This window comes from Lactuca saligna, chromosome 2 (genome assembly GCF_052625555.1).
Source record: "Lactuca saligna cultivar CGN05327 chromosome 2, ASM5262555v1, whole genome shotgun sequence".
NCBI lineage: Eukaryota > Viridiplantae > Streptophyta > Magnoliopsida > Asterales > Asteraceae > Lactuca > Lactuca saligna.
Genome location: NC_136418.1, coordinates 51,053,920 through 51,078,169, shown reverse-complemented (window position 1 = coordinate 51,078,169; position 24,250 = coordinate 51,053,920). Strand labels below are relative to the sequence as shown.

Below are 24,250 nucleotides of genomic sequence, written 5' to 3'. Positions count from 1 at the left end.
AAATAATGTTCAATGAGATTGTTTTGTCAGAATGTAATTCTATAAGAATATTATTGAAATATAAAAAATTTCTTGAACTTGTGGTTGAATAATAACATTCTTATATATTCATACACATCCAAACTTAAATACAAATTTAAATATATTCTTACAGCCTATTAGTCTAATACATTTTAATATAACTATAATATTCTAACAGAATATCAGCAAAATGAATAAAATTCTTAAGAATAAATTCTTAAGGAGTCGTCTTGTTGGTGCTTCTTTTTTACTTGAATCAAAGCACTTAGGTAATGTTCGATGACCAGTAAGAAACCTTGACTAAGTTAAGAGTTGCTTCTTAGTCGTGTAGAGTGCCTACCTCATGAGAAACAACATCGCACAACTTTTGAAGATCACTTGATGGTGGTGTTGGGGGAAAAGTAGAGTAGTGATATAACAAAAAATGCTTCCGATTCAAGATAATGACATTTTACCACTTGGGTTTCAATAAAGACTTCATAATCTTGGAGAAAACCGGGCAAACACACATAATTACACGTGCATTGCTCTCTGGGCACTTCATGAACAACTGGTGTGTACGAAAAAAATCCAAGAACAAGGACCTCAACACGTAAAACCCGGTAAAAACCGGACCGGACTGGAAAAAACCGGACCTGTTTTGATGGATTCCTAGAACCGAGAACCGGCCCGGGGGTCCAAAAAAACGGTCCGGTCCGGTTCACCGGTCCGAATGCTCACCATTAACTAAATCTACATTGTAAAAATCAACTATTTCAAGAAAATTCCAAGTTTAGTACTCAAGGTCAACATTCAAAAGTGCTTGTTCGATTATTACTACCTAGTGTTATATATAAAACTTAATTAACACATGATATGATAAAAATAAGTTATATAAACAATAATAATAGTAATAATAAATGCTGATAATATATAATAATCGATAATTTATACATATTGAGACAAAATAATGTTGCTTTCTTATTTGAAATTTGGTAAGCGGATATGAAAATTGATAAGTAAAGGATTAGGATGGCCCTATTTTTATCTAAAATCTTTTCTCTCCTAAATATACGTAGTCAGACGTTCAAAGTTTGCACTGGATTCGGTTCTCTACATGCAGAGGGAGGAAAAATAGAAAAAGAGATTGAGAGAGCAACTCGCTGAGTCAACGCTGTTATCTGCCGCTGACTCGCAGGAACGGTAAGCATTGAAGGTACGCTATCTTTTTGCCGGAGTAAGTTTTCCGTTGTTCACCCAAACTAATTGTCAAACATACAGCCTAATATATACTTGCGATTAATTAAGAAGAATTGTTGCTTAATTGCCTGCTTGATCCAGATACTTTTAAAGTAAATATCTTAGCATTATCTGTTCAAGACTTGGGGCATTTTACCTCTGATATTCAATTTCTTTAGACGATCTTATGCTAAATTTAGTATCAAAAATGGTGTTGTATGCTAAATTTCGTATACTGTAAGATTAATTGTACGTTTGTGTTGATTTGAGTCCAAAATTAAGTCGCATGCTATATATGCAATCCAATAATTTTCAATACTGTTCTGTTCATATACATTATCAGAACTCTCATCATTTCTCCCAGTAATAGAGTCTGGGTATATATTCATATAGGTTATGTTCTCCTATGTTGACACCTTTCTCAATATGATTGATTTTCTGTAGGTTCAAACAAGCTAAGTCTATCAAAATGTACATAAAGCAGGTATTTGTCCTACTTCTTTTGGCCTCTTGGGTCTTTTCTGTTGTGATTTATTCTTTCTCCTTCTATCATCTTTATTTTAATTTGTACATGGGTTATACTGAAGGTCATCATCCAAGGGTTTAAGAGCTATAAAGAACAAGTTGCTACTGATGATTTCAGTCCAAAAGTTAACTGTGTTGGTACTGATATTTTTCCTGTTAAATATACCGTTTATTCATATTAACATAAATACATAATGTACAAGAATTTCTTCTTCAGTTGGTGCGAATGGATCTGGCAAGTCAAACTTTTTTCATGGTATGTGTAGCTCAGTATTATTTTTATCTGTTTTCTTTTGGGTGCTTTATTTGTCAACTTAACCTACTTAAATTGACTCCACAGCAATTCGTTTTGTAATAAGCGACCTCTTTCATAATCTGCGCAATGAAGATAGACACACTTTCCTCCATGTATGCTCCTTGGTTACATTTCTATGATCTCAATTCTCAACTTAACATACTTAAATTGGGTTTTAATCTATTATTTACCATTTCTCAGGAAGGAGTAGGACACCAAGTTCTATCAGCTTCTGTTGAGATTGTATTTGATAACTCTGACAATCGCATCCCGGTAAATCTTCATCACCTACATATGAACAGAGTCTTCTTTGTATGCATTTACAACATTTTCTCTAATTTGTATTTTCTTTTTTAATATTTGAAGGTTGATAAAGAGGAGGTGCACCTCCGGAGAACAATTGGTATACAAAAGGATGAATACTTTTTGGATGGGAAGCATATAACGTGCGTTTTGTAATAGGATAGTTTGTTTCCTTCTACCCTTTGTTATGCCCTTGTTGAATTATTGTTTATCTTGTTGAGTGACATAACAAAGAAGGTAATGCAACATTATAGGAAAACTGAAGTTATGAGTCTCTTAGAAAGTGCTGGGTTCTCCCGTTCCAATCCATATTATGTTGTGCAACAAGGGAAGGCATGTCATCTCTTTTGTCTGGTTTTGATGTGTATAGTAAGTATCAAACTTTTATTAATAAATAACAACCATGCATTTATTGTAGATTGCATCATTGACTTTGATGAAAGATGCTGAACGACTTGATCTACTGAAGGAAATTGGTGGGACTCGAGTTTATGAAGAGTGTCGTTGCAAAAGCTTGAAAATTATGCAAGAAATTGGCAAGTGATTCATTGTTATTGTTAAGTTGGTTGTTTGTTGTATTTGTTGGATGCTTTCTTATATGTTTTATGAAACCAGGAAATAAGAGAAACCAGGTAATTCAAGTGATGCAATACGTGGATGAGAGATTAAAAGAGTTGGATGAAGTGAAAGCAGAGTTGAAGGATTATCAGCAGCTTGACAAGCAGAGAAAGTCTCTAGAATACTCCATATATGATAAACAATTAAATGATGCACAACGGGAGTTGGATGAGGTAAAAAAATCTTTTATATGTTGATTTATTTGGCTTTGACCAAGATCACTCTTAGAATTCCTATAATCATGTGATGATGCCTTATGTAAACATGTATCATTTGATGCAGGTGAACAAGGAGCGACATGGCATTTCCGAGGAATTAGTTAGGTATTCTAAGTCATCTGTAGAGAAAGAGGAAGAATTAGAGAAATTAGATAAGTCATTTAAAGATCTCACAAGAGAAGTTCAGGGTTTGACTCGAGATAAACAAACAATAGAGAAACAACAAACAGTAGCTGTTAAAAAGCACACAGAGGTTGATCTTGATGTCAAAGAACTTGAAGAGAAAATCATTGGGAGTACTAAAGCCAAGGTATTATTGTAACTTCTTAAACACATTACATAGACGTTTATTTTGTAAATGTGTAAGGAGTTCATGATAAAATCACAGAATCATCTTCAATCCGAGGATATGGAAAAATACTTATGGATGCCGGAAAGCTGATTTACTTTTTGATTTAAAAATTAATGCTGCAGGATGAAGCTGAAAAACAGCTTGAGGTTCTGCATAGAGAAATCATGGAGTCCACAGAAGAGCTAAACAAAATCAGGCCTTTGTATGACAAGCAAGTTAAAGAGGAGGAGGATATCACCAAAGAGTACCTCTTCATATTTGACTCCAGATGAAATCGAAGTTGTGTTGTTCTGTTTCCTTTTTTGGCTTTTCTACTCTATATCTTACTTGTTATCTTTGTGTTGAACTGCTTATGCCACAGAATTATGGAAAAGGAAAAGAAGCTCAGCATACTCTACCATAAACAAGGTGGTGCAACCCAGTTCTGTTCTAAAGCTGCACGTAATAAATGGCTTCAAAACGTTATCGATAAGTATAACAAGGTTCTGTCCTCCGATGAGGAGCAGGTAATCATTATATTGCACATGCATTACAATAATATGAATGCATGCATACATTCATACATATTGTAGAACCATGGAGTAGATGTAGATCTCCTAAGTTTTATTTCTTGAATGAAAAACTAAAATTTATAGAACTTCATAACACACAAGGACAAGGTAGCAAATAAAAAGGGCAAGAAACTAAAACAAGTAAAAGAAAAACAAATGAGATCACACTACTCAATCTTATGTTACCCCCCAACCCACCGAGGGCATTCACTAGCTTTCTAATTTTGGAGTGAATTTTTTAATACATACCTATACTTTTTTCCTTCAAAGGAACCCCTATTCATAAAAAGATACATTTAGAAAAATCCTTGGTACAAAATCTATCCCTGGCATTAAGGAGAAGAGCATATTAAATAGGCATTGTCTCAGGATTTTTAGATGAAAGATTTGGGTGTTGCTACACTACTTGAAAGTCACCTTTGAGGTTATCCTGTGTTTCAAACAAAAAGGGTTTATCTTGGAAGGATTTATACATTTAGATTTTGGTGGTTGTTAAGATTCACGTAAAAGCACTATGGGCTATATGGTCACTGTCAAGGGAGTGTTCTTGATGGTTTTTCTTCATGCAATAACATGGCATAATGTGTGGCTATTGTGAGATTTTAATTATAACACAATTGCCTTCTTTTATATGTTGTAGGAGAAACGACTCAAGGATGAAATCGGTAAACTTGAGGGAGATATGGCAGAACAAGATGCATATATTCAAAGTCATCAAAGGGAGATAATTTCTTTAGAAACTCGGATATCAGGTTATCGCGAGGGTCTTAACTGTTACAAGTCAAAAAGGGATGAGCTTCATGATAAGTGGAAGTATACCTATGCTCTTTGGTCCTTTGGATTTTGCATAGTTTAATTTGATTTATCAGATGCTAAAGGTTTGACTCTTTAGGTCTTTGTGGGGGACAGAAAGCAAACTTATAGCTGAAATCGAGCTACTTAAAGTAGAAGTTGTGAAGGCGAAAAAAAGCTTAGCTTATTCTACTCCTGGGGTATGTTAATAAATTAGCATATTAATTTTACGGTGAATTATAGAGAATAACAATGTGCTTTACTCTTGCTATCAATTTATGTACTATCCATAATAGCAACATACTTACATTTTCTTACTGATAATATCAATGTACTTCTATTTTACCCATAATATATAGCAATTTACTATATGCTATCAATATGGTCATTGTACCTTATTTGTTGCATATTGCTATTTCAATAATGAAATGTAAAAACATTGCTATTATGGGTAAGGAATCGTAAGTACGATGGTATTATGTGTGAAGAAAATATAAGTACGTTGTTGTTGTTTGTAAAAAAAATGTAAATATTTTGCTATTATGGATGAAAAATGTAAATTCATTGTGGTTATCGTCAAAAAAAAATTCCAACATTGATAAAAAAAGAGTAAATGACATGGCTATTGCATTCATTATGTATGCATAGATATGTACATATTGATATATACGTACGCACATACACATGTGCATCTTTTGATGATGCAACTCTATAGAGCCCCATTGATCTCACAACTTTACTGGTTTTTAGTTTAGATTTAGTTGCAAGAGCCATTTCCCTCACCAAGTCACCAAAGCACTATGTCTCTCAGTCCCCATCCTATTTCTAAGTAGATTTGGTTTAAATGTATGGTTATATTATTTTCTATCTTACAATTAACAGGATATAAGGAGGGGAATTAGTTGTGTTCGGAGAATCTGCAGAGACTACAACATTCGTGGAGTGTTCGGTTCAGTTATCGAGTTGCTGGAATGCAATGAAGATGTATTTACTGCTGTTGAAGTCACTGCTGGGAACAGGTTGTATATTGACGATTGTCTTTTAAACATGCTTTCTTAGCTAATTAGTTGTGGTATTATTTTTCTGCAGCTTATTCCACATGGTGGTTGAAACTGATGAAATATTTAACAAAGTGATTCGACGCCTTAACACAAAGGAAGGTGGAAGAGTTACATTTATACCTCTTAACCGGGTTAAGGTTCCTCATGTAACTTATCCTCTAGAAACATTTGGTGTGAAGCCTCTTCTTAAGGAATTGAAATATCACCCTAAGTATGATCAAGCATTTTCTCAGGTTAGCAATTTTTCCATTCATTTTTCTGTTTTTGATGATGTGATGATTGCTATCATCACATCATCTCTTATTGCCATTATACCTCCTTTGATTTAAAATGTTGAAGGTCAACCTCATTTCTGTTATATTTATGGTAGTGGTCTAGCTTCTTGGTGATTTAGCAAAACTTAATTCCATTCCATGGTCCAACATTTCTTCCCCTTTCTTGATAGAACTTTTACCATGGCGTCGAACGATTTTTTATATTAAAGTCTTCCACTTAAAGTTGACACCTCTTTTACCATATCCTGGACACAAAAAACTGATATATTTAGCATTATAGCTTTTATAAATAGTTACCATTATAGAGCATATATTCACTTCAATGATTTAAGTCAACAGTTATCCCATATTATACTGGTTTATGAATAGTATTTATCCCCTGAAAGTTTTTAAGTCGGACAATGAAGTTTTGTTTGTTTAAATAAATGGATTTTAATACATTATTTATAGATTTAATTAATATATGATAGTTACATTATGTTTCAAAATGTGTTGTTGGAGAGAGTCCCAACTATAACTGCCTGATTTTATTATGTACGCCGGCAATGGGCCCACTTATAGCCTACTTTAGCGCTTTTATTACATCAAATGCAAATTTAGGATCCACCTCTACCTGGTTATAAACATCAAATCGGGTTTAGATTAGGCTTATCATTCCATAGGTCCACAACCGTTAATTACAAGTCTGTTATTACGTCTAGTCTGGTGATTTACACTAGGTGTAAGCAAAAAGAAAAGACCCAAGCAAGATAACCATCAGGATAAGAATGACTATATACAATTATATTGGCTAGTTTTCATACATACATTGTCTTAGGTTCAGGATAGGAATAGCACAATTAGGTAGTTTTCGTCTATTAGATTCTTATGATAATATAAATCAAGGTCAGGTTCGGTCTTGACTGAATAGGATAAATGGAGAAATCTTTGAATTTCATCATCTCAATTGATACAAAGTGTACATTGCATCAATATATATATATATATATATATATATATATATATATATATATATATATATATATATACATATATATATATATATATATATATATATATATATATATATATATATATATATATATATATATATACACACACAAATTTCCTAATAGAACATACGGCCAAAATTGCATTCCTTCTCAATCCCAATGTAAATAACACTAATTTTGTCGTAGTAAACAATAGAGGTACGAGGCGGATGGGATCCCAATTCAAGAAGAAGGTTCCTAAGTCAACAAATTTCAGCAACTACATTGGCTACACCCTATATTCAGCCTCGACACTAGATCAGGAGATAGTCATCTGTAGTTTCGAGGACCAAGAAATAAGACTATCCTCGAGGTAGATACAGTAGATGGATGTGGAACGTACGGTGTCAGGGGCGCATATGAAAGCCCATAGATGTTGGTTCAAGTCCTTCAAAAACACACACTTACACACACTCAAAACTCACGATGTGCACTGAGGTTCTTTTCTTGGGCGACTTTAAATAAGTCAAAGCCATGCCTTATATAGTCTTACAAACACGAGAATAAAAAGAAAACAAAACAAAAAACTCCATGACTAAGTCTACTTACTGCTATCTTACAATGCTGAAAATAAGGAAAATCCCAAAAGACTAGCTACCCTTTACCCCCACTATTTTATTTCTAATAAATGACAAAAAAGAAATAATAACTTGGTCAAGGAGAAGCCACGTAAATCCAATGTTTTAAAAACCGGTTTTTTAGTTGAACCGGTATGGCAACCGTTTCCCGGTTCGACCGCCAGGTAAACCGATTTCTATATTTCTCATGTTTTTTCAATTTATATATATATATATATATATATATATATATATATATATATATATATATATATATATATATATAATGAATTTGATGTTTATAAGTTCAAACATTAAAATAAACATAAAAACAAGTTCTAAATGAATCCAAATACATTAAAATAACACATAATCGTAATTTTTAGTGTTTTACATCAATCCATATACGTCAAAAAGAAAAAATATATATAATACCGAAACGAAATATAGATTTAGATGAATACAACCACATCAAAAAACTTTATAACATTTACCGTATGTTTTTATTTAAAGAAAAATAATAGATTTGAAAAAAATCAACAAAGTTTATTATGTAATTGGTTCTTTTTCATGTGTTTTTATTCGGTTTAACCGGTTTATTTTGACCGGTTCAACCGGATTTTTCTAAAAACCAGCCAGTTCAATCCGATTCAGAAACCAATGTAAAACCGGTGATAGTTGAGTTTAAACCGGTTGTATCAAGTGGAGTTTAAACCGGGTTGCAATTATCCATTTTAGCACGATGTAAAATGTCTTAAGCATATTTCTAAGGGATTATTTAGGCTTCAAGTTTCCGGTCATGCTATGGGTCTAGATATGAAGATGTCTAGACATCTAGCTGGACCAAGACTGTTTTCGGGCAGCAATCATGCATATTAGGTATTTACATTTTGTTAGCTTATTTGATACTATAAATAAGATTTACGACTAGGCTAATTTATCTTTGGTTTTGATTAAATAAATAAATAAATTATTTTTGGCATCTCAAGGAGCACAATCTACATCTCAAAAGCGGACGACCGAAACAAACGATGATTTATTGTTTATTTATTGTTTTTACAATTACTTTTCCGATGGATCATGTAACCTATTTATGATCACCAAAAACGTTAAACTCATCTCCAAAATACAAATATTCAGATACAGTTACTTGATGTCAATGCACCGTTCTTTTCCTAAAGTTGAATTCTTTTTTTCTTTAAGGTATTTGCTAGAACATTGCTTTGTGACAACTTGAAACTTGCTACTCATGCTGCTAGTACTCATGGCTTGGACTGCATTACATACGGAGGTCTCTCTTCAATTCCCGTTTTACCCCTCTTTTTCTGCAATTTATCCTTGCCTTTTTTTCTGTTAAGCTCAGTCGTCATCTGTTACAGGTGACCAAGTTAGCAAAAAAGGTTGTATGACCGGTGGATTTTATGATAAAAGATGTTCAAAGCTAAAGTTTATGAAAGTCATTCGACAAAATACCATGTCAATCACTGCAAAGGAAATCGAACTCCAAAATGTCAGATCACAACTTGATAATATCCTTTATATGTCCATATATTTTTCTCCTCTTAAACTGATTTGAATTTTGACACTGGTTTATTTGTGAGGTGTCGTTAGTGGGGTCCCTTGTGTCCTCCGATCGGAAAAGGAGTTTGACAATTTCAACATTTGTTTTGTTTATCCTTCAAGATTGTCCCATTTCTCTCTTTCGAAAAAAAGATTGTCCCATTTCATCTTATGTTAGACTAAGTTTGTTAAACTGTACAGCACAAGCTTTGTTAGGCTATTTATTATGATGAGTATGAGGAGGGCATTAACATCTTTTTACAGACTTGAGATCCCTCTATACCATCTTGTTCCACCTTTTTGGGTGGGACAAAAAATTGCAATATATATATCCAAGAATCAGTCATAGTCCCTGTTTTGACTTGACTTTCAACACTTCTAGACAAGGAAATCAATGCAATTGTTTCTGATCATCAGAAAGATGATGCTAAGCTGCGTCACGAGAAATCAGATGTGGAACAGCTTAAGCAAGAAATTGCTAACTATAAAAAGAACACACGGAAAATCTCCGAAGTTCTAGAAAAGAAGGTTTTCTCCAGACTTTCCATTCCCCTCTTGATGAGTTATTTTCAGTCTTCTTTTTTAACTGTTTGGAGCGTCTAAACAATATGCAGAAGAAGTTGCTTGCAAATGTAAAGACTCAAATTGAGCAGGTGAAAAGTAATATTGCTATGAAAAGAGATGAGATGGGAACAGAACTTGCTGATCACTTAACCCCAGAGGAAAAGGATCTCCTGTCACAATTGAATCCTGAAATAGCAGAACTCAAAGAAAGGCTTATAACAAGAAGGAGAACCCGAGTAGAGGTTGGCTAATAAATGTTACTAGGAGTCAGTTAAAATATAACTTAGTGTGTATAATATGAGTACTTTTTTAACTGATAGATTGAAACAAGAAAAGCAGAGCTCGAGACTAATCTATCAACGAATCTTGCTAGAAGGAAACAAGAACTGGAGGAAGTGAAAGAGTCTCAAGAAACTGATACTTTAAATGTTGAAGCTGAAGCAAAGAAGCAGGAATTGCAAGATGCAAAAATGTTTGTTGAAGAAGTGAAAAAACAGCTCAAAAGTAAGGAGCCTTAGGCCTGTTTAATTTTTTTTTCTCTTTAGTACTGTCTGGATAATGTTTTTTTGTAATTAGAAGAAATGACGGCATAATTGAGTAAATGAAAGGAAAAATAAATAAACTAGAGCAGATTTGAAGAAAGATGGGACTTGGAAATGCCTCCTTTCTCTGACTATCTTTATAAAGTCAAAAAGAAAAACCCATAAAAGTCATAGCTCCACTAAGTTGATTAAGTCATAAAGAAACAAGTTTCTAATATAATTGATAGGCTTCATATTAATTTTCTTTTCACCAGGAGTATGTGAAAGCATAGACGATCGAAACAAGGAACTCATGAAAATCAACAAAAAGAAGAGTGATTTGAAGGTAATGTAGGCTTCTTAATGAGATATTGCAGTATATGTAATTGTCACTCTTCACTGGTAATACGTTAATTTCCTTTGAGTGCAGGCTCATTTGGAGGAGTATAAAAAGACCCGCCAAAATAAAGATAAACGAGCAGAACAACTTATTAGTAGAAAAAACATTTTACGCACAAAACAAGAAGAATACACCAAGAAAATCAGAGGATTGGGTCCCTTATCATCAGAAGTGTTCGAAATGTAAGTCTAGTATTTGAAGATCCATCTTAGTTAGCGTAACTGAATTTCCTTTTATATTGGCTAAGTGGAGTGGATGAGATTGATAAGATTTCTAATAGGAGGGCATTTATGTCTTTTTTCACAGAAGAGAGATCGAAGTGAGCTCTTGTACCACTTTTGGGTGTGAAAAGAAATTCAAATTTTGTCCCATTGTAATAAATTCCAGTCCTAGTCCAATCAAACGGAGTCTGTCCTGTCCTATTCATGTCATGTCATGCTTAAAACTTTGTATACTTTTCATGTTAACATTGTCAAAATACAGGCACAGGTGGAAGAGCATAAAGGAATTATACAAAATGTTGCATGCGTGCAATGAGCAATTAAAGCAGTTTAGTCATGTAAACAAGAAAGCACTTGATCAATATTCCGACTTTATAGATCAAAAAGAAGAACTTCAGAAACGACAACAAGAACTTGATGCTGGTGATGAGGTAATTAGCATCGCTTTATTATGTATCCTATCTTGCTTAAATAATTAGTGATGTAGTAAGCAGAACTACAAAGATAGTAAAGGAAATGAGGCTTTACCATTAAGTCCAAACCTTTTACATATTTGCTCTCATTTTATTTCCTACAATTTCCTCAAGTATGCCATAAGATTTTCAGTTTTTAAAACATTATTTATCTGTGATCTTGTGTATCAGAAAATCAAAGAACTTATATCAGTACTAGACCAACGTAAGGACGAATCTATAGAACGTACATTTAAAGGTGTGGCTAAACATTTTCGAGAAGTATTTTCTGAACTTGTCCAAGGTGGTCATGGATCTTTGATAATGATGAAGAATAAGGTTGGTATTTATCATTTTGTTATGCAGCTTTTAAATATCTGGATTTTTTAACTTCTTGCTTATGTTTTTTTATTAAAGCAGAACGGTGACCCTGCTGATAATGATTATGATGAGGATGAGCTTCCTGTAGCTGATAGAGAGGGGCGCATAGAAAAATACATCGGTGTGAAAGTAAAGGTATGTATCATTTAAATTGGAAGCAAACTCGTCATATTAACCTTGACCACTTTAGTTCTGATTCCGTTAGGTAGTGTTTGGTAGTGGTGGAATCGTTGAAGGAATGGAACTCTTCATTCCATTGGAATAAAAAGAAAATTGGTTGTATTGTCTAATGGAATGGAATAGACCATTCTTGAAGGAATGTGACTCTTGCATATTGTTAATTTTAGTTCAATCTCTGCGGAGTCTTTTTATTACTCCATCGTGGAATGAAATGAATGTTTTGCAATGTAACCCATATTTAGTTGTGTACTTTTAACAACAATATAGTTTTACTTTCTAAAATTTCTACAAAATATTTTTCATCATAATCTTTTAGGATTTTGATAATTTTGATAATTTTATTATGTTCAATTTTAATTTTTGTAAATTAAAAACCTCATTAATTAGAATTGAATAATGTACAAATTAGAGTTAAAACTATACGATTTAAGTACATATAAAAGAGAAAAACATATGAAGATTCATTCCATTCCTACGGGGTCAACCAAACATTGAAAGTAATGACTCACTCCAGTACCTTGCTTATTCCATTACTCTAATGATACCATGTCATCATTCCATTACATCCAACCAAACACACAATTAGGGCTTGTTTGTTTTGTGGATTCCCACATAATCCGACAGATAAGGAATTGGAGATTCTATTCTATAGCAGGTTTGGTTGCCAAAATTCAGTCACGATCCTTCTGAATCCATGTTTTATGGCTTTCGCCCTTCCCAGGGAAGAGTGGAGGAGTTCAAAACGTGTGACTGATTATGATGTTTATTTCTGACTCCTTCATATTCCAATTATTGTTTTGGATTAATATTTCAGGTCTCTTTCACTGGACAAAGGGAGACACAGTCCATGAAGCAATTGTCTGGAGGCCAAAAAACCGTGGTTGCATTGGCACTCATATTTGCCATACAGCGATGTGATCCAGCTCCATTTTATCTTTTTGATGAGATCGACGCTGCACTAGACCCTCAGTACCGAACAGCAGTCGGAAGTATCCTTTCTAGTATTTGAAAATTTGCTTATATGCATTGGACAGGCCTGAAATAGATTTGGAAGGCTATTTTTGGTAATGAAGATATGGATTCACGTGTTTTGCCTAGACGAGAAATTGATAGCGAGTCTTTGTGCCACCCTGTTCCACCTTTTTGGGCGGAAAAAATATTGCAGTAATTGTCACATTCACAAGTCCGAGTCCAATGCATGACAAACACAGTACAAAACCATCTGTCCTTAATGATAGCAAGTTGAAAAGATTATGGACCTTGACTTTTTTCCTAGTTTTTATATTGTTTCTATTCTTGACAACTTGTTTGTAGATATGGTTCGTCGTGTGGCAGATATGGCAAATACACAATTCATTACAACAACATTCAGGCCCGAACTCGTGAGAATTGCTAGCAAGATATATTGTGTGACACACAAAAACCATGTTAGTCGTGTAAATGTTGTCACCGTGGAAGAAGCGTTGGATTTCATTGAGCATGACCAATCACATAATACTAAATGAGGTAGGCCAAGCAAAATTTCACATTTTGTTTCTTTATATCATTCATAAACTTGTAATCTCACAAAAATAGTTTTTAAACCATAGATTATCTTTATTCACAACTTAACCCCACCCAATCTTTCATTAAGAAGTTACCCTCTTTCTCATCCACATATATACAATGTTTAATCCCAACCCAATTTCAGTTTTTCCTTGGTTCAATTAGCAACCTGACCCGACCTTCTAATTATAAAAAATTCATATATTATTAATTTTTTGTTTTCTTAATATTATAAGAATATAGATGTAAAATTATATCATTCCAAAACAAACTACAAATAAAATTTACAAATTTTGAGAAAATGTGGCGATATTAGTCTTTATCTGTAAATGAAAAGATTTAAGAATTTTGGTGGATTTTGTTTTTCTGAATAAAAATAAAGTTTGGTTTACTACTAGAGAAGTTTTCTTCAAAAATAAACATTAAGCATCCAATAAGAATTTACATGTGTTAAACGGACAGACCAACCTTAGCAAGCCAAGGCTGGTTGAACAACCTAATCAGCCATATTCAATTTCTCTTTGTGTTTTTTATTCGATTTTATCTTTTATCTAACATAATCGTACTACTAGACATGTATACATATATATGCGCGCACATATATACGCATATCATGCACTTGAATTCTCATTCATACCATAAATGACAATAAAATGGCTTGCTTTGTATGCATCACACGGATGATTTCCTTGTGTGACCTTTTCACTTGGGGTTTTCAGACAAGTCCTTCCTCCGTTGGTCATGGGTTTCTCCTCCCATATGGTAATGGAGGATATGAGAGGTAGAGTGTGTAAACTCAGAATAATATTGGTGTTACAAGTTTCATTAGATATCATGACTTCAATACATGCATTATCATGAAGATGGGTGTGACAAGTTTCATTGTATATATCATGACTTCAACACATGCATTATCATGAGATTTATACATTGCATTGAAATTTTCTTTATTTTGTTTATATCCAAAACTTGATCTCATTAGGCTTTCTAGCCTAACACTTGATGTTATCAGTAGTATTTCAAGTTTGAAGAAGTAATTGATTAGCTCGACTTATAGAGTTCTGAGGCCTAAAGAGTTGATATCTTTAGAGGAATAGCGATTCAGTCGGGTTTAGCCTGAAAGGCATTACTTCTTGATCGCTTCTTGATGATACTAGACTTTTCATACTCAAGGTTTGATTTGATGAATTAGTACATGATTGCCGGGTTTGAAGATCAATTCCATTTATTCTCGAATTACTGTTTCAATTATAATTAGACAAAATTGCAAAAATGGTCCCTGTGGTATGCATTTTTTTGGGGTTTTAGTCCAAACCACGACTTTTTTGGATTGATGGTCCTTTTGAGCTAGTTTCGTTGCGTTTTTGGTCCCTCCAAATAGTGAAATGACTATAATACCATTAGGGTATTTATTTTTCATTTTTCTTTCAATTTTTTAAATTTAATAGTTATTTTAATTATTTAAAAAAAAAAAAAAAAAAAAGAGGGGTCCACCTCTCTCTTTCTCTCACTCACTCCTCTTCACTTGTACTTCCTCCCATCGATCCGGATCCACTTTTCTGAATCCTTACATAAACATCGATCATAACTCAATCAGAAACACATAAACAAAAACTAAACATGAGCTAAATGGTATTTCCAGCAATCCGATTACAGCAACGCCTGTTCCTTCACAAGAAACCCGTCGTTCTAATTCCTCCATAACTCGACCTCGGACTATCAACACAGATCTTAACAGTCAGCTGTAAATCCTCAGGCGAAATGCTCTCAGTTATCTCCATTGAGAAATTCTTCTTTTGCAGAAACCCTTCACAAGGCTCCGGCTCCGGTTTCACAACGCTCTGGTAGGTTTGGTTCTTTTCGTAGTCCATCACCATCTTCCTCAACCACCTGCAACTTTGATTTTTGATTTAGGTTATGATCAGTTCTTGAACACATAACAGGTGCATCTCGATTTATTCTTTTACCCCTGAATCAATCGGAGCATATCACCAGAATACCTTTTAAGATCTCATCGGAGAGGTTGTCACTGTATGAAGATGAAGCAGCTGCTAGTAATGGAGGAGTGATGTTTTTTATTGTCTTCTATCCACTCCTCTCGTATCTTTCTAGTCTTCCATGTCCAAATCAACGATGCTCTCTGATGTCGTAATCCCGTTCTTCATCTTGGACGTACTCCTATAGTTGACCGCATAGCATGTTGTCCAATTTCATTTAAAAATAGAAGAGAACGAGCATTTAAGCCTCCATGCGGCGAGACCATTTTTGTAAATGTCTTACATACAACGACAATTTTCATAATCTTGTCTTATATAGGGTGCATTTATGTAACTTTCTTACATGGGGACCATTTCTATAACTTTCTTGTACACAGAAGAAAAAATTGTAACTTCATTTATTTTCTACATTAGGACCATTTCTGTAATTTTGTCTTAGATTGTAATTGTTTGTGTAATTGTGTTACATAGGTACAACTTATGTAATTTTTTGTCACACATGGATCATTTATGTCATTTTGTCTATTTCAAACTACAACAATCAAAATTGCAATTAAACTCATTAATTTCAAAAAAATATTGTAGCAAGAATTGAGTGTATTGTGATATAATATGTTCTTTCGAATTTAGTGATGAAAATTTTGAAGTTATCAATGAACTGATTTTATAAGACATGAATGAGGAAAATTTTGAAACTACACTATAATAGTTGGTAGTTTTTTGAAAGCACAATACCTCATTAAGAAAAAAAATAATAAAAGTGTGATGTTGCAATAAAAACAAGCGAAAGTAGGCTGCTATAATGTGGAATGCAGGAACTATATGCCACCTTCTGAATTTATAGTGTGGAGGTGTGTAATTGTATCTTTATAATGTGATAAGTACTTCTTTATATATAGTGTATGCATTTCAGCGTGGAAATAGTTTACACTTTATAAGGACAACATAGTAATATGTCAACATAAAAGTGGAGAGTAAATTGACAATTATTAATACTATTGACGGGGCGAGTCTAAAAACCGTCGCCTTCATCACAGCCGTTCAAACTCCCCAACTTTCAATCACAGCCGTAATAACTCAACTTTACGGTTAATCGTAGCCGTTTTCAGTTCCTCCTCACGCGTTCTTTTTCTTCTCCACCACGTTCAGGCTGTGGGGAGTGGTCACACCCAACCCACCGAAAAAGTGTTGCCACATTTGCGTCACGTTAACTTCACCAACAACCCATTGGAAATGGTTACCACTCCACATCATTTTATATTTTTATTTTTGTAATTTTTTATCATTAAGTTAAATAAAAAAAACATAATTTAAAACTTAAGTAATCAATTTACTAATTAAAAATTCAAATAAACATATTATTAATTTTTAAAATTATATAAACATATATAGTTTTATATAGTAGAGGGTTTAATTTAATTTAAATAAAAGTGAAAGGGTATAATAAGAATAAAAGAGACAATCACCGGGTTTCCTTTTTGGTCGTCTTCTTCACCCGTCTTCTTCAATACCTGCAACTGTGATTAAAAAAAAAAATTATTAAATGCTTCAAACGGTCTCAAAATTGACCAACCAATTACCTTTCGTGTCTTCTATTTTCTTTGAATAGATGGAATCAATTACCCAACATGTTTGTTAATTGACAATATTGTACTTTCTTTTAAATGACAAATTGACAAATTGACCACTATTGTGGTTTAGAATAAATTGATTACTGAAACTGTGTTTGTTAATTGTAGTGATTATTTCTGCCTTTTGTTAACACCAAAAATAACAATATTTGCAACATTGCTTCACTGGTTTCACTCCTTGACACAACAAGAGGATAATAATTAAAGGGTTTTTTTTAACATGTATTCTCTGTTATAGTAGAAGTAATGCTTTATGTTCTCATTTTCTATCCAATATTGTATGGTGGATGGTAGAAAAAGGCTACAATATACCATGTAGTGTTTCTGCAATGAATTCGCAAACCCATCTAATGTTTCTTTATGGTTCGTTTATTTACCTCAAATTCACCTATAAGGTACCTCATTCCTCCTCCAACATTCCCTGTGGTTTACTACAGTTTTACTTGACCAATTGAATTATATAACGTTAAATATCACTTTCCCCTCAATTTTATTTGGTGTTGATATCAACCATGGAGAAGAAGAATAACAACTAGAAGATTGGCTCAATTTCAATCAAGAAACTTCAATTTCGATGGTAGGTATGTTTCATTCTCTCTCTCTCTCTCTCTCTCTCTCTCTCTCTCTCTCTCTCTCTCTCTCTATATATATATATATATATATATATATATATATATATATATATATATCAAAAATAACATAAAAATGAGTTATGGAACAGAAAAAATAAAAGATAAAAGGGGCATAAATGAATCTAAAATGCTTATCCTTTTGCAATTTAAGTGTATCAACAGTGTATAGTAAAAACCAAAAACTTTTGTCTCCATTTTCCTTATAGGCAAATGGAATTACGTGTATTTTGATTTACTGCACTTTCAATTTCTCTAATATCAAGACATTCTACCTATAAAATCTAGCAATTATAGCACTTTACTATTGAGTTAGGCCATGAATTGGACAATATGCATCATGCTTCATGCAAGGAGAATCCAACCACTAATGAGTGGACCCCAGCACCTATGACAGTAAAACTGGAATTAACTTTAATTTTTTTAAATATAAATAATTTGAAAGAGATCTTGGTGAACTTTCTATTTCAGAATTTTTGTCTCTAATAAACATCAAAGGAGCGATAATTGAAATGGACTATTTGCTTCAGATGTAATCAAATAGCAAGACAAGTAGATGACAAACAAGTTTTGTGAATTATGAGGGTATTCCGGTTGAAGTTTCTGTTGTAAATTGAAAAATATACCCATTATAACATTCTACTTTCTTTTCTGTTTATTACAATATTGTATTGTCAAAATTTCTTATAAAGGCAATGTAATTTGAAAACGTATGTCTTATAGCATTGTACTTTCAAATTCTTCATTCGCCAATTTTTTAACATAGTTTATTTATCTTATAGTTGATTTGTTTTTGCTATTGTTCACGCTTTTATTTCAGGCGATGAGTGTTTCTTACCTTCACAATAGATCAAAAAATAAGTTTGTAGGTGTTTATATAATTGGAACAAATGAACGATATAAGTAAAAAAAAAAATATTGAATTTCATAATACAATGCTATAATTGGAACAAATGAAAGCACAATGTTATATAAGAAAGTAAAATCGATTTACAAGTGGTGTGTTTGGAGAACTTTTATCACATTCTTTTGTTTAATAATAATAAGGTACACTATCAAAATTTCAAAAAAAATAGCAGTGTACTTTATCAAAATTCTTAGATTCCAACAATATACTTTTGCAACAATAGCATATATGATTCACATTCAACCACTTTGATCTTGCTCTTATTTTCGAGTTTTCTGTTTATTTAAATGAATTTATGTTAAGTGTCAATTGAAAATTTAGAAAGAATGATGCTCGACTAGACCTGGCAATGGGGCGGGTTTGGAGCGAATCGACCTTGATCCAAACCCTTTTAACAAATTTCAATATCTGATCCAAACCCGTTTCGTAACCCACATGGTTTTGAATAATCAAACCCATACCCTTATCCACCGAATCAGCACATACCCAAACCCACCACATAAGCCATAGGTTTTTTGAATAATCAAACACATTTTACTTAAATCATAAAATAACATTTATAATAAAACAAATGTTGATTTAGAAAACATATTACGTACTCGAGGACTTTTGATTGGAAATAAAATCATTGCTATGGTAACTTCCGATTGGTTTTTGAACGTTGATTGCATTGATAGAGATTATCAATTGCAAACTTTCTTCTATTTGATAAATGAATTTGTTGATTTATAAATGAAATTTATGATTTCTTGATGAAGTATAAATGAAATGACATCATGACTCTTGGTAGAAGACTGTAAGTTTAGAAGTCGAGTCCTCGAGTCCTATGTAAAAACAGTTTAGTCTTTGTCCTTTTCTTTTTGGGCTTTCATTTGGAATTAAAAGTAAATTTTAGGCAGTATAAAAGATAAATATATAATTATAAAATTTGTACGGGGCAGGTTATAAACGGAGCGGATCGGTGATGATCCATATCCGAGCTTTTTAATAAAAGGGTTAGCGGGTACGGATCGTTAACGGGTAAACGAATCAAAAACTATGCTCCAAACCCATATAATTCTTAAGGGTTTGGATCGGATCAGGGTCAAAACCCGCTCCATTGCCAGATGTAGCTCGAAAAATTGTTATTATTAGGTTATCATGCTTTTTTATTTTGAATCTTGATGTTTTTCGCTATTGTTTTCTATAGGAAAATTTTAGTCATTAGTATTGGATTGTTGGAACTGAAACTGGATATCGGTTACATCTGTTCTTTTAATTTTGGAACCGAAACGGTTCCGGTACATGTTACCTGATTTTATAACATATAGAAAGTATAAAAGTAAAAAATATAAAGTAGCATTTTCTAAAATGAGAATACTTATCATAACATTAAAATATGTGTTAACTGTGGTTGTGGTAGCATGATATTACCCTCATTTTTATTAGGGTATATAACTTGTCATAAATTTAGTGTACATATTTTGCAAGGCAAAAACATGTTTTTACCGGAAACATTCATATCTATTATGAGTTTTATTTCTTATTTCTTACTTCAACCAGGTGCGAAGAAAAACTCATTTGATGATCTTCATGAACAATGTCTGTATTTTTTAGTAAGAATGACCTTTTGTTATGTATTCAACATAATAATAGATATTATTTCAAGAGATAGAAAGATAATCATTGCTAATATAGGAACGAATGAAAGATATATGCTATAAAAATAAGATAAATCAATATATTGTTTATACATTTGTCAACTTGTCCACCGGACGGGTATGACACTAGTTTAACTTGTTGGTGGACTTATCATGCATAAGATGTTTATGTATCACCAATTTGAGCAACAAACAAATACATTAATGAAGTGAAAAAGGAGAAAAACTAAATAAAAGAAAAGCAAAAATTTTCATAAACAATTTGTAACATCCCGTTTAAAATAAAATAATTTAATAAAAATCCAGAACCCCGAGAAGTAATTTTATTATTATTTTATATTATTATTGTCCACAAATTAAATAATAATTAGTGTGGTGTTGGTTTCGGAAGGCCAAATGATATAATTTTGATTTCCGAGGGTTAAAGTGTAATTTTGGGACTTAATTTGTAAGGATTTACGGAAGCAGGGACTAAGGAGTAAATGATGGACCTTATATGAGAATATTTTGTTGAGGAGGGACTGATTGGTAAGTTTTGGATCTGCTTTGTAAGGGTTTTCTGCAGGAAGGGTGAAAAGGGTAAATATTAGGGTTTTTTTGAAAGAAAATATAGAAGGGAGGGTCATTGTTGTTATTATGGGTTGGAGTTTAGGAGTCGGGTATATAACCCATCGCAATCCTCTCTCAAACCCTAAGCCGAAAGATATGAGTAGCCATCACCCTCCATCCTTGTGCCTCCCTCTTCCAGCCGCCGCACTGACTCCTTACGCCACCCCTCACCACCATCAGCGGAGAGATCGAGAACCACCAACGATCGCACCATCTGCCGGCTTGGGCAATTACTGCCACTATTCCATTGTCATTCGACCACCATAACGACCGGGTACCGCCACAGCGTAGCTGCTAGACATTTTGAGCCCCGAGAGCTGTTGACCGCCGGTGATAGCGACCACTAGACTCCCACCACGTTTGCTGCTGACGAGAGGGAGTCTAACGATTCGAAGATGTTGGGACGACGGGGTTGTGATGGGTTGAATGAGCGACATCTCTGTCAGACGAGTTCAAGCATTCCACCGCCGTCACTTCCCAGCCATGCTTTTCTTTCCCTTCTCCGTCTCTGTTCCGACGTTTCGCCGCTGCTGTGGCTCCGTCCACTTTCTTTTTCGCGGCTGTTAGGACCTGTCAACCGTCGCTGCTACCGGATTCCTTGTGCTACCATCGCCGCCAGGTGGGCGGGTTGAAAACGAGTTCAAGCATTCCACCGCCGTCACTTCCCAGCCGTGCTTTTCTTTCCCTTCTCCGTCTCTGTTCCGACGTTTCGCCGCTGCTGTGGCTCCATCCACTTTCTTCTTCGCGGCTGTTAGGACCTGTCAACCGCCGCTGCTACCGGATTCCTTGTGCTACCATCGCCGCCAGGTGGGCGGGTGGGTTATTTCACAACAGAAGTCGTGTAAATGTGTATATGTGCGCGTCTTCTGTAGGTCGGAAATTGTATGGGAACCACCATGGTCGCCAGCCATGGTGGTTGTCGCCGTTTACCACCACCTGCCACCACAGTGCGGCTATGTGTGTATGTACTTAGTATGTGTTTATTAGTATGTGTGAGTGGGTGTTAATTGGATGGTGTTGTAAATTGTAACAAAATGGAATAATGGAAAAGAAAATCTGTCACCACCACCGTAAGGTGGTGGTTGCTGCCTCCTGCCGCCACCGGCCGCCGTGTCGGATGGCGGTGTGCTTTGATTGCGTTTGGACCTCGGTTGGGGGATGTTTGGACAATATGGGACCAATGAAACCCTAATGGGCCCAAAGAAACCCTAGTGGCCCAATGGAACCCTAATGGGCCCAATAAGGCCCAATGTGACCTAAAATCCCAACCAATGGACTAATGGGCTAGTATGGGGTTGGAAAACCTTAATTAGGGTTTGGAAAACCCTAATGGCATAAGACCCTAATTTTGAGAATTTATTGGGACACACACGAGATTATTTAATAACTTGAAATATTAAATAATAATCATTGACAAAATTAACCTAAAAGCAATATTGGACTTAATAAATTAATTCCTTAGTAAATTAAGTCGTTAATGGGTTAAGTAAGAAACACTTAACCCAAATTATCATTTCATGTGAAAGCCTTAATATCACTCAGGCTTTGAGTTGGGCCTTCCTGTTGGGCTTTTGCAATTGGACTGTTGGTGGGCCATCCAAGAGCAAGTTAATGGACCAAAGTAATTAGATGGGCTTTAGGGTAAGGCCCATGTGAGGACTTAGGCCCAACTTGGAAAGTTGGGCCATAATTGGGCCTTCATGATTATGTGATATTGGATCATGGGAATTGGATTGGAATAATGTGATGGGCCATAAAGAAAGACCATGTAGAGGTCTGGTCCCAATTTGGAAAATTGGTCCATGTGTTGGGCTTTGGCCCATTACTTGACTATTGGGTTTTGTAGTGTGAGTTGGACTTTGGGCTTTGAACCCAATTATTAATTGGGTGTTGTTTGATGTTGGCAGTTTGGGAATCTGTCAACCAGCAGTTGGAGTTTCATCCGCGGGACTTCAGCAGTGCTAGGTGAGTCATCCTCACTATATCAATAGGGTCTAAGGCACCAAGGTCGGCCCTTATGAATTGTATTTGGTTATGGCATGATACGTTTATTGATTACATCTTGGTTATAGTATGTTGGTATGATATGTATGATATGTTCTTGTTATTGATTGATTATGTGTTATGAGTATGTTGGCATATGTATGTGTATGTGTGGGTTGAGGCGGTCCTGCTTTATGCTGAAGGCCAACGTACCCAGGGCGGTCCAGATAGGCTGAAGGCCTGCGAGGCAGTCCAGTTAGGCTGAAGGCTCATTATGCCTATTGTTTGATAGAAATAGTGATCTGTTAGTTCTGCCTCCTGGTAGATAGGATGACACTATGCTTGTTGATCTGTTCGATCTGAATCCTGATAGTTAGGATGAGGTTATGTTTATGCTTAGTGACCTGGTTAGGTCGGTGTCCTGGGTATAGGATGTTGATGTGCTATATGATATATTAGATCGATTTGATTGTTATATATGTATGCTAGTGTATGATAATTATGTTCACATGTTTGTTTGATTGGGGGTTGGGTTGAGGCGGTCCTGCTTTGTGCTGTAGGCCAACATACCCTGCGAGCGATTCGGATATACTATAGGCCCTGCGAGGCGGTCTAGTCATGCCGAAGGTTCGGAAGCGGTCCAGATAGGATGTAGGCCCTGTGAGGTGGTCCAGTCATGTTGAAGGCTCATGATGCATGTCGTTATGTATTGGTTATATGATATGGTTATGTTGGTATGGTGTTGGTATTAAGGGGTAACTCACTAAGCTCTCGGGCTTACAGTTTTAGTTTATTGTTTTAGTTACATCAGATGATCGCAGGAAGGCAAAGGCGTGATCGTACAGCTCCTCATATTTTATGGTTTTATGAATCAATTCTGGGGATACTCTGATGTCTAAACTATTTTGAAAACAAACTATAATAACTTTATGGTTTTAAAATGTATTAAAAAAATTTAATTTGGCTTGAATTTTATGGGTGTTACAAGTTGGTATCAGAGCCTTGGTTTGAGTGAATTGGAGGAACACTCGTGTGAATCCAATCTCAAATCAAGGAAAGGATTTTAAAATGAATTTATTAAATGGTTTTCAAAATAAGTACAGGAGGATATTGGGTGTACGATCAGCTAGAGCCAATAAGTAGACCCCAAAATACCATACATTTATTTTATTATGTGATATGTTAGAACAACATGCTAGTACTAGGCTAGGGA

At 34.4% G+C, this 24,250-nt stretch overlaps 1 protein-coding gene across 1 annotated transcript; it reads left to right on the top strand.

Annotated features, from left to right (window-relative positions):
• Positions 1–1,687: 1,687 nt before the first annotated feature.
• Positions 1,688–13,707, top strand: LOC145028873 (structural maintenance of chromosomes protein 3-like). Its single transcript, XM_078977585.1, has 28 exons — positions 1,688–1,723; positions 1,827–1,902; positions 1,982–2,020; positions 2,105–2,172; positions 2,261–2,332; positions 2,426–2,505; positions 2,617–2,695; positions 2,781–2,898; positions 2,978–3,153; positions 3,263–3,508; positions 3,673–3,794; positions 3,912–4,056; positions 4,742–4,914; positions 4,994–5,093; positions 5,776–5,912; positions 5,983–6,187; positions 9,021–9,108; positions 9,197–9,346; positions 9,754–9,905; positions 9,992–10,183; positions 10,262–10,445; positions 10,738–10,808; positions 10,893–11,044; positions 11,346–11,514; positions 11,728–11,874; positions 11,956–12,051; positions 12,911–13,085; positions 13,411–13,707. Exons 1-28 carry the CDS (start codon positions 1,709–1,711, stop codon positions 13,599–13,601), a joined length of 3,618 nt encoding a protein of 1,205 aa, XP_078833711.1. The 5' UTR covers positions 1,688–1,708; the 3' UTR covers positions 13,602–13,707.
• Positions 13,708–24,250: the final 10,543 nt, after the last annotated feature.

Excerpts from the sequence above, each read along its gene's own strand:
- LOC145028873 (XM_078977585.1), top strand. Across the intron at positions 5,094-5,775 it reads TAGCTTATTCTACTCCTGGG|GATATAAGGAGGGGAATTAG; the intron begins GTATGTTAATAA and ends TACAATTAACAG. Across the intron at positions 11,045-11,345 it reads TCATCAGAAGTGTTCGAAAT|GCACAGGTGGAAGAGCATAA; the intron begins GTAAGTCTAGTA and ends GTCAAAATACAG.